General features: G+C 43.5%; 1 protein-coding gene across 1 annotated transcript in view; it reads right to left on the reverse strand.

Annotated features, from left to right (window-relative positions):
- Positions 1 to 14,526, reverse strand: part of SCAI (suppressor of cancer cell invasion) — a 91,753-nt gene extending 77,227 nt beyond the window's left edge. Inside the window, exons 1-2 of the mRNA XM_065418974.1 lie at positions 14,474 to 14,526; positions 13,776 to 13,817 (exon numbers count right to left, since the gene is read on the reverse strand). Of these exons, the coding sequence (XP_065275046.1) occupies positions 13,776 to 13,817; positions 14,474 to 14,526 (95 nt within the window). The remainder of the gene's footprint in view (positions 1 to 13,775; positions 13,818 to 14,473) is intronic.
- Between the last annotated feature and the right edge of the window lie 120 nt (positions 14,527 to 14,646).

Here is a 14,646-nt window from a genome sequence, read left to right on the forward strand (position 1 = left end):
TGATGGCTGAACCTGGTGATGATCCATGGCAATAGTTTTATGGTAAGCATGAACAAGGGTGGGAAAGTGTGTGTGTTATGCTGGGAGACTTGTGTTAATTTGAGTGGCCAACTATGGGTATGTGCTGCACTGAGGAGCTGTATGTGTTGGGTTTATTGTGTGCACTAGTTGTGGTTTTTGTGTCTGGAGGGACGCATGGAGAGATTTGTGTGGATGGCATTTGGGCAAAGTAATTCACCATATATGCAGTCTCATACAACCAATTAAGTGTCGCATTCTAATTAGCTGTAGAGTAAGGGTGGTGATTGGCAGAGTTACCTCTGATATCACAGCATGCTAAAACTCCTGCACAGATACATGCTTTACTGTTTAATTACACAGGCGTAATTCACAAACTCAAAATGGCAAAGAACTTAAAAGCTGGATGGTAACAGACCATGTAATCCAGTGATGATGCAACTTGGTGATATTTTGTACAAGGGCAGCTTTAGCGGGGGTTCACAGGTACAAGTGCACCTACAGAAACTCCACAGTGGCAGCTCCTGTCCCCCATGGGGCCGCACCCAGCTCCCCATTCTCAGTGCTTCAACTTGGAGGCACCACCACCCACAGCAGCACCCTCCACCCACACACTGCCACTAATTCCGGCCCAGTGTGGAGGGGAGGCAGCTGGAGATCAAGTCCTCCCCCACACTGAACTCTCAGTGGTGGCTTCTATCTCACAGGGCTGGACCCAGCTCCCCACAATGGGCGCTGTGACCTGGTGCATGGGCTCACAGCACTACTCAAGTTTTGCCCAGCCACCCCTCCAATCAAGTGCACCAGGTTGCAATACCCACACTGGGGAGCCAGCCCCATGTGACCAGAGCCACTGCTACAGGATGAATGTGGGGCGGGCTCATTCTCCAGCCCCCCACCCTGCCCCAAGCCAGTATTAAACCTGCAGCGACAAGGCGAAGTGTGCTGCTGTGGGTTGTCTATGCCCCTACGTTGGGGCAAGGAGGCAGCATCAGCATGCACCCATTGAATTGGGAGGCTACATCCCTCCCCCCAAAAAACACACTTTGCAGATGGTTTGTGCCAATGCTAAAAATATATATATCCATCCAGCAGGGAGTAATTTTATTCCCGACATTAAGAGGCAAGCCAACAAATAAAGCACGTCAAGTATGGTACAGTTACAAAGAGATCCATGAATTTTCTTTTTTATTTATTATTTCAGGGTGTTTAATAGCAGTCAGCACCAAGCATTAATAGGCACATCTTATCCCAAAACCACTGCTCGCCTTTGAACATAAAAATGAAATAACCTAGCCAGAGCCCAGGCTTCAGAGGTATTTCTTTGTTTATGCAGTGTACAAATAATAACCCCGAGTATGATTTTTAGAAGAAAAAGTGGACGAGCTGTTAATTCTATTTGCTTTAGAATGTTCAAAGCACATTCTTTCTGCTGGTCATTTCCTCTATGACTTGCTTTTTGAGCTTTCAAACAGGCATTAAAAGGAGTGTTCGGGGTAGAGTGGGAAGAGAACAGGATTGTGGTTGTACCAGAGTTATCTGTGGATACATTCCATTTTGGCTTAAAAATACTGCCAGCTCACCGAGGAAGCAATCTGTCACACAAAAATTCATTTATCTATTAAAGAGATAATTTATAGCCAAATGACTTACTCTAAAAAGAGTAACAGGGGCAGTAATGGATTTCTTTGGCCAAAGTAAAAAGATCTAGTAGGTGTTTAAAGGGGGAAGGGGTGGGAGACAGTAAAGGGCTACAAGATAAAGAATAATCTTACCTTGAGGACATGAAGTTAAAACCTTCCAGATCTATGCAGTTCCAGCATGTGAAAGAGCAATTAAACCAAAAGCAATTACTACAGACAAAACAAAGTTTAAATAGCTAGATACAATTGCTTATTTCCTTCTGTCATATACCAGAATACCTTGAAGACTTAACAGTAAATTTGTATGGTTTTAAGACCACAAAAATTCATACCAATTGCCATCTCTGCACTCCCTTTGATCTCTGAGCAGGAACAATATAATGGCAGCCTCCCCATTACACACACAAATTAGTTCTATGCTACTTAAATGTATGTGTTGTAGGTCCAAGGTATGGTTGTGAAATACATAAAGGACACTTTTACACACAAATCTTGCTGTTAACTGAATGTATGAGAGCTCTAAGGTTACTGGAATACTGTATTATATGCTCACTGGTCATTTTTAAAGAAGAGGCACTTTGTAGTTCCTCATTTCACACCATTCTAGACTCTAGAAAGATTAGGGAGGGGGAATAGCCCATCCTACAGGGATCACAAATTAGTTTACAGGAATGACCTAATTCCAAGTAAAAAAATAAGGTAAGGAAGGTCTAGAACAAGCTAACACACCTCAGGGTACAGTCTTAACTATGAGTCAGACACCTCTGTAATTCAGCATTGCCCCACAGAATTTGAGCAAGTAAGAGCGAAGGAAGCATAATCAGACACTCATTTTCCTTTTTACAGTAGCTAATTTGATTCCCCGCATATTCAGATGCTTCAAAATATTACAATATTCTTTCAGAACTCTATGCTAACCATGAGGTTGTTTAGAAGCTCAGCACACTGGAATTTTAAGAGGCAAGGGAGTTAAGTACATGTTTAAAAATAGCCACGAAAACTCCACCTCTTCCAGTTCTCTCTCTTGACTACATCCCTATCAACCCTCATTTAACAGTCATTAAAAACATGCATGATTGGTGGTCTGATTATGCCAAGGTTTTGATATGTAGCTTTAAGCCATTCCAAAAGAGATTTAAAAAAAAAAAGCACTGCTATGCAACAGGCATTCATCTCTCCTTAGCCGCAGCTTGACTCCATCACAAATAGTGGCACATCACACTGATTTATAGTTTTGGGGAAAACAAATGAGACATTGGCCATCTAATCCCTATTCATATACTAACAATACAGTAATGGCCTCTCACTACCTAACAGATATTCAGGCCATTCTTTACAAGAGTACATAAATAAAAAATCTGCCTTTGGTTCTTAAACATTTGACTACATCCTGTCCCCTTCCCTCCCCCAGAACAGAAACCTACATCCATGCTCTTTCAAATATATTTTATTTCTTGTCACCTGAATGAAATTGTAACAAAAAATTGGAGATTTGTGAGCCTCAGTTTCACTACATTTATTCAATGTAAGTGACCAATAGGAAGACAAGAATATTTATTTATTTTGACAGCATCATCTTTTCACTCCTAGTACACTGGAATCAGAATTGGCCAAAAAGATAAAATTACAGACACCATTCATATATAATCTCCTTTCAAATAATTTTAAACTCATGAATTACTTTAGTGGATGGTAACAACAGTTGGAGCCACACAGATTTGTAATCTATTATGTTTTAGAGACTGTGTTTCTACTAATCCCCTAAGGTTTCTTAACACAGTTTGTAAGACCAATGATATTTACACAACATGGGGGAAAAGATCAAGCAAGTGAGATTTACAGTCTCTAAGTTTATGATTTGACTTTAAAACAAAACAGTATCAGGAAGTCAGTTTCATGGGATGCACTTGGTCTTTATTTCTTCTGGATACAGATGTTCTCACTTCCTATGTATTGTTCTCTACCATTTAAAATGATAGTTGCAGGGGCACTGGATCACCTTTTTGTTTTTTTAATCTTTACATGATTAGACAGGGAATTTCTCCTAGTCTTTTCAATAAAGAAATTGAATTTCACAACACTCATTTAACTCGAGTGCTTTGTTATTTAAGAAGAATTTCAGTATAGGTTCTAGGTTAGTAGAGCATGGAGTATTTTGAGAGCTCAGATAGGACTGCATCTGAACCGAATGGGTTAGAATATACTTGTAGATTGCTCTGTTACCCTGTCCTGTTTAAAACTAATGGACAAAGGCACTGAGCAGGAATCTGTGGAGTGGATCACTTACAGTATTTGACCCAAAGTAAACAACAAGTAAATGTAAGCCGATCAAATCTAATTGGGAAGAATACAGCAGAGAAGGATATGCATAAAGTCTGCAAAAGGGGAAAAAAAAAAAAAACAACACACATCAGGAAACACAACGAAATGGCAAATGAATTAAAAAAAAAAAAAAATCATTCACGAAAAGTTCCTTTAGGTGGGTCATGTAGTCCACAGGAAAGACAATAGGTATTGTATATAGAGTGGTATAAACAAATCATTGTCCGTATGAAATTTTAGTTTGTACTGACTTTGCTAGTGCTTTTTATGTAGCCTGTTGAAAACTAGGCAATATCTAGATGAGTTGATGTACTCCCTGGAAGACCTCTACATACCGCTGGTGGAGAACCACTGCTGTAGTGGACTTATGGCAAGGCCTATCGAGCAACCACTGTGCACAAATGCAAGGATGTGTCTAGTTCCTCCTTTCCAGGGATCACACTCCTTGTCAAAACACCAATGCTTAAATTGTAAACAGGCCCTGCCATGGGACTGGGAAGTGGAGAGCCTCCTGGAGGAAAGTAAGGCATGGATAACCTGGTTGTAATAGCCCTCATTCTACAATAGGGGTCGGCAACCTTTCAGAAGTGGTGTGCCGAGTCTTCATTTATTCACTCTAATTTAAGGTTTCGCGTGCCAGTAATACATTTTAACGTTTTTAGAAGGTCTCTTTCTACAAGTCTAATATATAACTAAACTATTGTTGTATGTAAAGTAAATAAGGTTTTTAAAATGTTTAAGAAGCTTCATTTAAAATTAAATTAAAATGCAGAGCCCCCCCGGACCGGTGGCCAGGACCCGGGCAGTGTGAGTGCCACTGAAAAAAAAAATCAGCTCACGTGCCACCTTTGGCACGCGTGCCATAGGTTGCCTACCCCTGTTCTACAAGATGCTTCATTCAAAGAGCCATGCTAAATGCGGAGATCCTGGTATGACAGAGGTTCCTCTGTGACGAGTGTGTGGGTGACACTAGTGGAAAGAAAGCTTGCAGGGAAGCCATTGCTACGAAATCAGAAAATAAGGCCTTTGCAGACTCTCTGGAGCACTAGCAACTTCATGGGCTATTTTAATTTGTACTGTTTAGCAACAGGATTTGTGGGAAGGCAAACAAGAGAATCCTAACCAGAGTAGGAGACAGTCGATTCCCAATGGTGTCGGGTCCTTTGCATTTGAGAAATCTTTTGCATACTTTGTGATCAAAGTTCATTGTGAATAAAACTATTTGAGGGCAGCTGAATCTTTGTGAAGTCACTCCCAAAGCTTTCAGTTCATACTCCATCTTGGCAGGAAGAACACTATTTTTAAGCTGGAAGTTTAAGTGGCACTGAAATTTCTTGGAGCCCCAAGAATGCTATATTCAAGTCAGATTCCAGTCCCTACTCCCTACAACGTAAACCTGGGCTACCAAAGTCTTAGTTTCTCATATATTTTAAGCTGCTAGACCCAGAGGAATCCATTTCCCCGGCAATACATCTCTCCTACATGACATAACTGAGAAATGCTCAGAACCTCCTGGGGCTGGTTTTACCCAATGCAGACGTAGGCAAGAAAATCATACACTTACCTTTTTTGGGGACAAGACTGCCACCGAAATGGTTACTGGAGAGGTTGTTGTTATAATTACTGCTATCTAGTACTGTAATCATTATTTTGCCTTACTCAGCCACACGGAAAATTGTATGTGTGATCTTACAAGAGGATACATTTCAAATTAGCTACAATTTCCTTGTGCAATGCAAAACAATAAGATCTACCATGAAGGGAGCAGAAAGAGGAACTCTGCCTTTAGACCTGGTTGGTTTTAAAGTCACTTTCCAGGGCTGATGGGGGGGGGGGGGGGAGAGAACCAGGACCCCAAGCTCTGGGGGGGTCGCCTCAAATATCTATAACTGTGTAAGTAAAGTGAAATGGGAGGGGTGAGGCCCCAGTGAATATGATGTACTGGAGCCTCAAATTTCTCTCTGCAGGCCTGCTCATTCCTCCTCTGGTTTGAAGAGACGAGGATGAGATGCAGACACCTGCCAATGCATTATAGGAAAGGTGTCTCAATTATTGTTGCTTGCAGGAACCTCTCACTCCACCAGAGTCATCCCTCCCCCTACACCCCCTAGTGAGAGGAACACTCTTCTATTGAACATGGAATCCTCCTTGAGAAACTTGGTAAAGACTTTGCCTCCCTTCCAACCCCAGGAAATATATTTTGTGGTAGACTAGAGACACTGGCAAAAAGGGAGTGTATGTCTAATGATTAGAAGATAAAGCTAACACGGTTCAGTACAGTGAGGACTGATTTAAATCAAAGCAATGTAAGTCACAGATTTAAATGCTGATTTAATGTTTTACATTTGTACTGTTATTTTCCCAAACAAAAGGGCATTTTAATTAAAAACCATGTTGATTTACAACTAAATACAGCCTTTACACTAAGTTTGTACTACAGATAGTATCTACCGGTATATATTTAAGCAATTATGTAGCTTAACTTACATTTATTCAGATTCTTAGTTTTCACATTTTTATGATGTTAGAAAATGATGGATGTCTTATTTTCTAAATTAATTTTTACTTGTGATGCATGTCGAGCTCTCTTTGGATGGTAATTAGAATCAATGAAAATACACAAAAACTTTTAATTTAAATAAACTACCTTAAATATGCTGCACATATAGAAAAGGTTTATCAAAACAAGCTTTGTATTTAAAATTACCTGATACAGTAATACTTCCTTTTGTTTATCTGTAGTGAATTGAACTGATTCTTCCTGGTCACCATGTCCTTCTAGATTTTAGAACAGTTCAATATCCCCAGCTCTGCCCCAACTAACTGTGTGACCTGGGGTCATTTCTCGGTCTCATCTTCCCTGTCTATAAGATGGTGATAGTAATCACCTACCTCACAAAAAGGTAGCAAGGATAATACATCAGAGCAAGTAAGGCTCGCTGCACTTCTGTAATGTTGCATCCAAGGAACACAACATCATCCAACAACTTATAACCATCAGCCATGGGTAATACAAGATGCTTGATATGTTGATTCTCTTCGTTACTATAAGCAGAAATGCCAAGTTAACTGTTTAATACACCAGAGTGCTAGTTATACAACTGTACCTAGAATGTGGAGAACAGCACACATGGATAAAACAAACACAGTCACTGAGAAGCTAGTACCAGCGTGAATCTGTCCAAGCAGCTTTAATCATTCTGAGCCCATTATGCTGTATTTTAGGTTATTAATAGTACATTCACATTTACCTATTTCTAAAAAAAGCATTCTGCAAGAAGATCCAAATGAGAATTCAGCTTTTCTATTTAAAAAGAGGAAAAAAAAAAATAAAATCTTACTGGCCAGGTCATTCTGAACAGCAACTGCCTCCCAGGGCTATTTCATCACAAGTGTTCCATTTAAATCAGCGCACAAGCATCAGAGCTCTCCTGCTTCACAAGTAAACATGAGCTCAAGTTTCCAGACAAACACCCAAGAGACAGTGTCTTGCAGAATGCAAGACTCACCCTTAGCAGGTGGAGGCTCTCACCTGTGCAGCACACACTGGTTTGTTTATTTTGCTATAACTCAAGACCTGTCAGAAACTGCATGAGAATGGCTCCTTTCTAAATTTCTTCCCTTTCTCACCCACTGAAGAGGGCTGTCAAGAGGACCTGCAGCACCCCCTCCAACACGACACTTTGCATCACATTCCCACCCCAGAGCTGATTCTAGCCAACATCCAGCATCCCCACAGCTCACTCACCTGATCTTATTTGTCCCAAGACAAGTTGTGGCTGGGCCTAACTTGCCTCTTATGTGTTTTCATATTTTAATTAATCTAATTTCAAGAATGGAGAGTCAGCTCTAGAATTTTAGCCTCAACTAAGTCTCCACACCCTGGCCTGTTGGAAGTCAGGTCCTTTCTGGACTGGTTTTCTTCTAGAATGAAATTAAATTGCCTACAACACTACATCCTCTCACTTCCCATGCAAGGATTTAGCCAGCTCCCTCCCATACACTTTCTCTTCCTTACATTGCTGCCTGTGGCAATTTGTTCCACATTAGTCCAGTCTGTGCACTCCACACTCTCCCATTCACTGCAGCTCATGACCCCTTTTCTATCTTGAATACAAGAGGCAAAGTCCAAAGATGTCCCCACAGCAGGTCCCCGCTCTTCCCTCATACCAAATTAATTACCAGCATGTTAATAAAAATAAATCAGTCACTGAAGCAGCCAGTTTCTGGATCAGAGGCCTAGGAAGCCCCAGTGGATGGTTCAAAGGAGATCTGGGGTTTTAAAACACATTGATTTAGGATGTTCTTGCTGAAAATGGTTGGAAAGGAGTGTGCTGCCCTGTCACCAGCAATTTGATCACAAGCATTGTAAGTGTCATACCACATCCAATGCTGCACTATGTTAGTAATTTAAGTTACATCCTAATATCTTTAGGACAGGAACCATCTCATGTGTTCATGCAGCATCTAATGCAACAAGGTACCAACCCATGACTGGCGCTCTTAGGCTCTACTGTAATACCAATAATCATAAATGCTAACTTAGGATGCTGGTAAGTGAAAGAAAGAAAAGAATGTCTGAGCAATCTAGTCTGCGAAAAACCAACACCATCCTCTGTTGAAGACTGTGAAATGTAAATACCTTGGCACATCAAACTGAACTATTCTGTGGGTTTTTTTGCAGCGAAGTGTCAGTAGTGAATTTTGCCACATACTCAAGAAAACACACAAGCCACAAGATCACAGCAGTAGTCTTAAACAAACCACTACTCTGCTCAGGTCTGGAGCACTCCATGAAACCAGGGGGTGAAGGGGGAACAGGCTAGAAGGCAGACAGGAGGCTGAAGTACAGCAAGGGTTGAGTACGTTAAAATGACAAACCACCAAACTGCAGCCTTAGAGCTCAATAAAGTCCATGGGGCTTTATCACAGTCTCTACAGCCTAAACAGCATGCCCAGTTCAACCCACACAGCCAAGCAGAGCTAGAGCAAGGCAAATCGGATCTCAGATCTCTCCCTCCGCATTAGAGATTGGGGGATGGGGGGGGGTCACAGTCAGTTCTATTTTATGCACATTAGGTGGCAAGTTGCCAACAACTGTTGGGTGAGCCAGTTCTGGGCCCCTTGAACTAAGCCATCACCTAAAGCAGTGTGGAAAAGCACATGCCTCTCACATGAGCCAAGTTCCTGGAAAGCATCTGAGTTACAGGATAGGTTTTTTTTTTGCTTCCTCAGAAAGCTACTGACGGTTTAACCCTTTGATATACAGACACTAGTTCAATCCAGAGACGCTGCTATAATACCACATAACATGGTGCTAATGCTGCTTAGATCATTAGGAAATGTACTCACAGCAAGTTGGATTATTGCCTAGATAGCCCAAGTGGCACATCAGGCCAGCTCCTGAACTAGAGGGCAGTAATCATATCATCCTACATCTTGTTAGCATTCTCAGCAAGGGTGTTGGTGGCTGCCTTCCAACTGGAACTGTACTCCATTAAGACAGGAGAAAACAGTACGAGCTCAAAGAGAGCCATCAGATTGGTTTGCTGCCCTCCCTCCAGGTCAGAGAGGAGAGAAAGTAATGCATGAGAATCATGTGCAGAGTATATCAGTGTCCTGGAGATTCACTCTCCAGATCAGAAATCATTTCTAGACCAATTCTTTACCACCAAGCAGGGAAATCCTTATGATTGCAGAAGCTGGAGCACAGGGAAGGTTTAATTACATCACGAAATTCAGTGTCTGGTCTTTGTTCTATTACAATAACAGTAATAATTAACAAGACTTCAAAAGAGGCAGTCTCCCCACTGAGACTTTTTGGGATCACATTCTTCCCTTTCTGCCCAACATCCTGCGGGAACCAGACTGAATCCAATTACAGGACCCTACTGGGCTCCCTTGGCATATGTAAATAGCTAGGTAATATTTATGTAGGCAGCTAATTAGCACACTTTATGGAAGCAGACCTCTGCTTGACCCTCTGTGCTTCTCTCAGACCATCCTTTTATGCTGCCCCCTTGTGCCAGAACAAGTAGGCTAAGAACAGAGAAGTACAGCGGGTTGCTTGAAATCACACCCCCAGAGTGGAGCTTGCATACTCATGGCAAGTAACCTATGAGGAGTCCGGGGGCACCTTAAAGGCTAACAGATTTATTTGGGCATAAGCTTTCCTGGGTAAAAAACCCACTTCTTCAGATGCAATGCAGTGGGGTTTTTTACCCACGAAAGCTTATGCCCAAATAAATCTGTTAGCCTTTAAGGTTCCACCGGACTCCTTGTTGTTTTTGTGGATACAGACTAACACGGCTACCCCTCTTATACAAGTAACCTACGTTACAGACCCAAGACCTGATTTCTGCAACAATCAAGATTTCCAGAGAAATGAATAGGGGGAGTTTTGCCTGCACAGCCCTGATTTCCTTCCATCAGAGTGTTCTCTAGGGCACTGCGAAGAGTGCCACACCACATCCACAATACAGCTTTTGGATTTTACTTCACTGTTCATTTTAAAGTACAACATTAGACAGTGGTTAATTTTAAACATTTGCGAACTAGCCTCCTCTCAGGAAATTTCAGACTCTTTCATATTGGAATTCCTCTCCCACTGCCTCATGTCCCCACGCATAACAGATGAGCCAGCAAAATGATGAATCCAGATTATCAAATTCATACTACACACAGAGTACGATTCTCCTCTTTCACTCTAGTGAAAGTCACAATTCCATTAAAGTCAGTGGAGCTAAACCAGCGTAAAAATGGTGTACACTGCGAGCAGAAGTCGTGCGGCAGTGACCCCCAATCATAGACCAGAGCCCCACTAGCAAGACAAAAATTTGCAGTTTGGTATGCATGGAGTTATCATTCTTAAGTGTCTAACATTTTAATGGTACATTTATATAGCACAGCCCTCTGGCAAAGAGTTATTTTTCCAATGCTGTTTTTCAGACAAAGTGTTTTTAGAACTGAAACAGGTTGCAAACTCCTTAGCACAGGGACTCTGTCTCCCTATTTGTCTGTAAAGCACTTGGCAAACTTTGGATGCTTTATAAATAATAGCAATATAGAAACAGACAACATAATTCAAATAAGGTACCCATTTCTCCATCCAACTGCTATAGGCTTATATCATTGTTATATATCATTATATCAATATAGATCTGACCTTTCACGTGAGATGTTGGGAACATTAACAGGGTGTCATTATCTTCACATGTCTCTACAGTTACAGCTTAACCAAGTTAGTTGTCTCGGTGAGGGAAGGGAGGAAGGCTTCCCACATTTAGTTGGGAAATTGATTTTCAGTAGAATTCCAGCAGTTTCCAGCAAAGACCAATATTACAATAGCTGGTTTTCTCTGTAACACAATTTGAGAGACAAAAAAACTTTCAGATTCTCCTTTCCTCACAAATGGTTTCTGTAAAGAGATCCTCGTTTTCTGTAGTGTAGTAGCTGGCTGCTGTAGTTGTGTATCCTATCTGCATTATTTTGGCAGCCCTGACTGATAGAGAATGATGCTCTTGCTTGTCATTAAGTGACTCAATGTTTGTTCCAATTAAAATAAAATACTGCTTGGCTTACAAAGACTCCCCAAACCATTCAAAGAGTGGGGGCAGGCCAGGAAGGAGCGGGCCGATTAATCTCAGATAAAAATTAAATGTCCTTTTCCACAAATCTAATCTACAGTCAGGTGTGATGCTAAGGTTCCTAATCACTTACGCATTCAATGGACTGAGCAATGAAAGTTACAACTCTTATGCAACTGTGTTCATGTAAGGTCAGTAAATGCACTCAAGAGTAGCTGCTTCTGTAAACCACTGTGGCTGTCTCTACACTAGGATATGTTTGCTAAAATTCCCCACGACTGCCATTACCATTTCAGCTTTGTTGCTGGTAGCACTGGTGAGAGAGACAGTGCAGACAGGGGGTTCCTGGGTACGCAGAGATTTTAATTGCTATATTGTTTAACCCAGCACAGAGCAGGCCTACATGGCAAGGCATTTAGAATGCCAGCAGCTGTCTGCCCCCAATCTATAGGAGGGCTCCCACCAGTGGAACTGAAATTATGTTAACTACATTAGGAAATTTTTACTACATTTCCTTAGTGGAGACAAGTCCTAAGTATAAGACTCAAGTAAGAACTAGCCCCCAAAGCTTTTTACCACTGCAACTCAATAGACTTTGGTGGAGTAACTTCCTATTCTCAATGGCAGGAGATCAGAGTCAGACCCTTGGATCAATGGAGTTTGGACTGAGTCAAGTGTTCAGGATCAAGCCCTTTGTCACCACTATTCTTACAGTAAGTAAGGGAGAGAGAGAGAGAAGCAATAACATTGCACAACACAAAACTATTAACAAGCTTATTTATAAATATTTCTGTTTGTTTGTGAATAAAATTCTCAACACACATGTGCAGCTTTTCCATCTCCCTTCCCCACCCAAATCTCTCTCCACACACTAAGGAAGTGAACCTTGCTGAACTGACTTTGTCGGTCTGTACAGCCTAGCCCCAAAACCCATTGGGCATCCTATCAACTGATGAAAATGGAATTCGTTTTAATAGTCCTTAAGGCACAGCAGTATTGCAGGAGTTCAAAGCATGAACAGCAGACACAGGAGGAAGAAAGCAAGTAAGGGGCACCTAAACTTTTTCCATAGGGTGGCCCACACCTTAGTAGAGACACTGTCTCTAAGACAACCTCCCTTCCAATTCACTGTGGCACAAACTATCTTCTCTGTTACTTGCCTTCACATGACATTCCTGGGAGATCCACAGCAGCTACTTGCATATAAAAAATTAGGAAATTATTCGTGGCCTCTTTTAATGCAATTTAGCAGATGGAAAAGGAAATGGGCCAGCACCACTCACTCTATACTAATCAGTCTGGAGACTGCAGGAATAAAATATTTACACACAAAGTTCTCATGCATGTCAGTATTCGGACTGTTGTGTATGTTTCCCATTGTCAAACCTTCCCCCCTACAAAACACTAACACTTTTAGACTCCTGCTGTCAGAGGCTGTAACAAAGCAGAAACCATCAAGTGAAAAGAGCCATGAAACCCACACTGAACCAGACAGAATCTGGAGAATATTCCAGACCAACAACAGACTCCCCTTCCCTCTCCTCAGAAATTAAATGTTGAGAGCAAGGGAAAACTAGCCTCCAAAAAGGTGGCTAGGTGCACAGAACAAGGCAGCAGCAGAGATTTGCAGACATTTCTCTTCTGGCTGAATAAACAGACACAGAAACTTGCATGCTAAATGCAAGTAAAGGCATCTCCCTATTGGCACCTCCAGAGATATATACATATGGAGTGGGAAAGAAAACCCCTGTTGCCTTTAGAATCACTTCTATGGTTCTTAGATACTCAAGATCTTCTCAAACAAAGAATTGATTTTCTCCTATGTGTGTTTTTCTATCACCTGCATTAGGTACATACACTACAATGCACTATCTGCCTTGCTCTGCAGCTTTTGACACCATTTTACAATCCCCCCACCCTCTCCTAGGAAATTCACAGACATGTCACTTGGCTAGGGGAAGCCAGGGTCTCTTGAGCTAACAGAGCAGTTCATTTTTTGACTGCACACACTGGGACACAACTCCCCTTGATTTCAATGTGCTTCGCTCCTGCTTACACCAAGGCTGAGCCTGATCTTGTAGCAGGAGGCTCTGTAGAAGCGTCTGTGAGAGCAATGAGGCATGGTGTGGAAGAAGGTCTATTTTGCCTATCCACAGAGTCAGCCATCACCAAAGTAAAGGAGGGGGATGGGAAATCACCATCTTACCTGGATTTCCGTTTGCGAGAAGGCTTCTCCACCAGGCCTGTTCTGGAGGTGGGAAAGAGAAAGAAGGCAGTGACCTGGGGGGCCAGGGGAACGAGCACCAGGAAGGGCAGAGGGGGAACAGGCTCCAGGCAACACACTCCAGGGTCCGCCCTGCCCTCCCTGGCATCGTTCAGCAGTGGGTTGGCTCTGAGCACGGGCCGGGTCCCCAGGAGCTCACGGATGAAGGGGTCCAGGGGGGCTGGTGAGGCCGGGGGGGAGGGACCGGGCAAGGCACAGCAGGGGGCACTGCACAGGGCAACAAGAGCTCGGGTCAGGAGGGACAGAGCGGGGGGTAAGAGTGGCGGGGGGGCAGGTAGGGGGCCAGGCGCGGGTCCCGGGCCGTTACAGGGCGGGGGGGAGGAGAGTCGGGGGTTACGGGGCGGGGGGGAGACGGGGGTCCCGGGCCGTTACAGGGCGGGGGGGGAGGAGAGTCGGGGGTTACGGGGCGGGGGGGAGACGGGGGTCCCGGGCCGTTACGGGGGGGAAGGAGAGTCGGGGGTTACGGGGCGGGGGGGGAGACGGGGGTCCCGGGCCGTTACGGGGGGGAAGGAGAGTCGGGGGTTACAGGGCGGGGGGCCAGGCCGGGGGGGGGCTTTACGCGCTTTTCCTGCCGCCGGGCCGGAGCCCCCGTGCGCGCGCGCGCACTCGGCGCCCCTCACCTGGAGGCCGGGCCAGTGCGGGGCAGGCGCTGCCGGGCGGCTCCTCTCACCATCCGCGCCGCCTCCGCCAGCTCCGCGGCGAAGCTGCTCCTACCGCTAGCGCTGCCGCTCGGTGCCGGGGGAGTGCGGATGCCGCCTCACACTAGTCTGGGAGGCGGACTTGCCCCGCCCTT

Source organism: Emys orbicularis, chromosome 18 (assembly GCF_028017835.1).
Source record: "Emys orbicularis isolate rEmyOrb1 chromosome 18, rEmyOrb1.hap1, whole genome shotgun sequence".
NCBI lineage: Eukaryota > Metazoa > Chordata > Testudines > Emydidae > Emys > Emys orbicularis.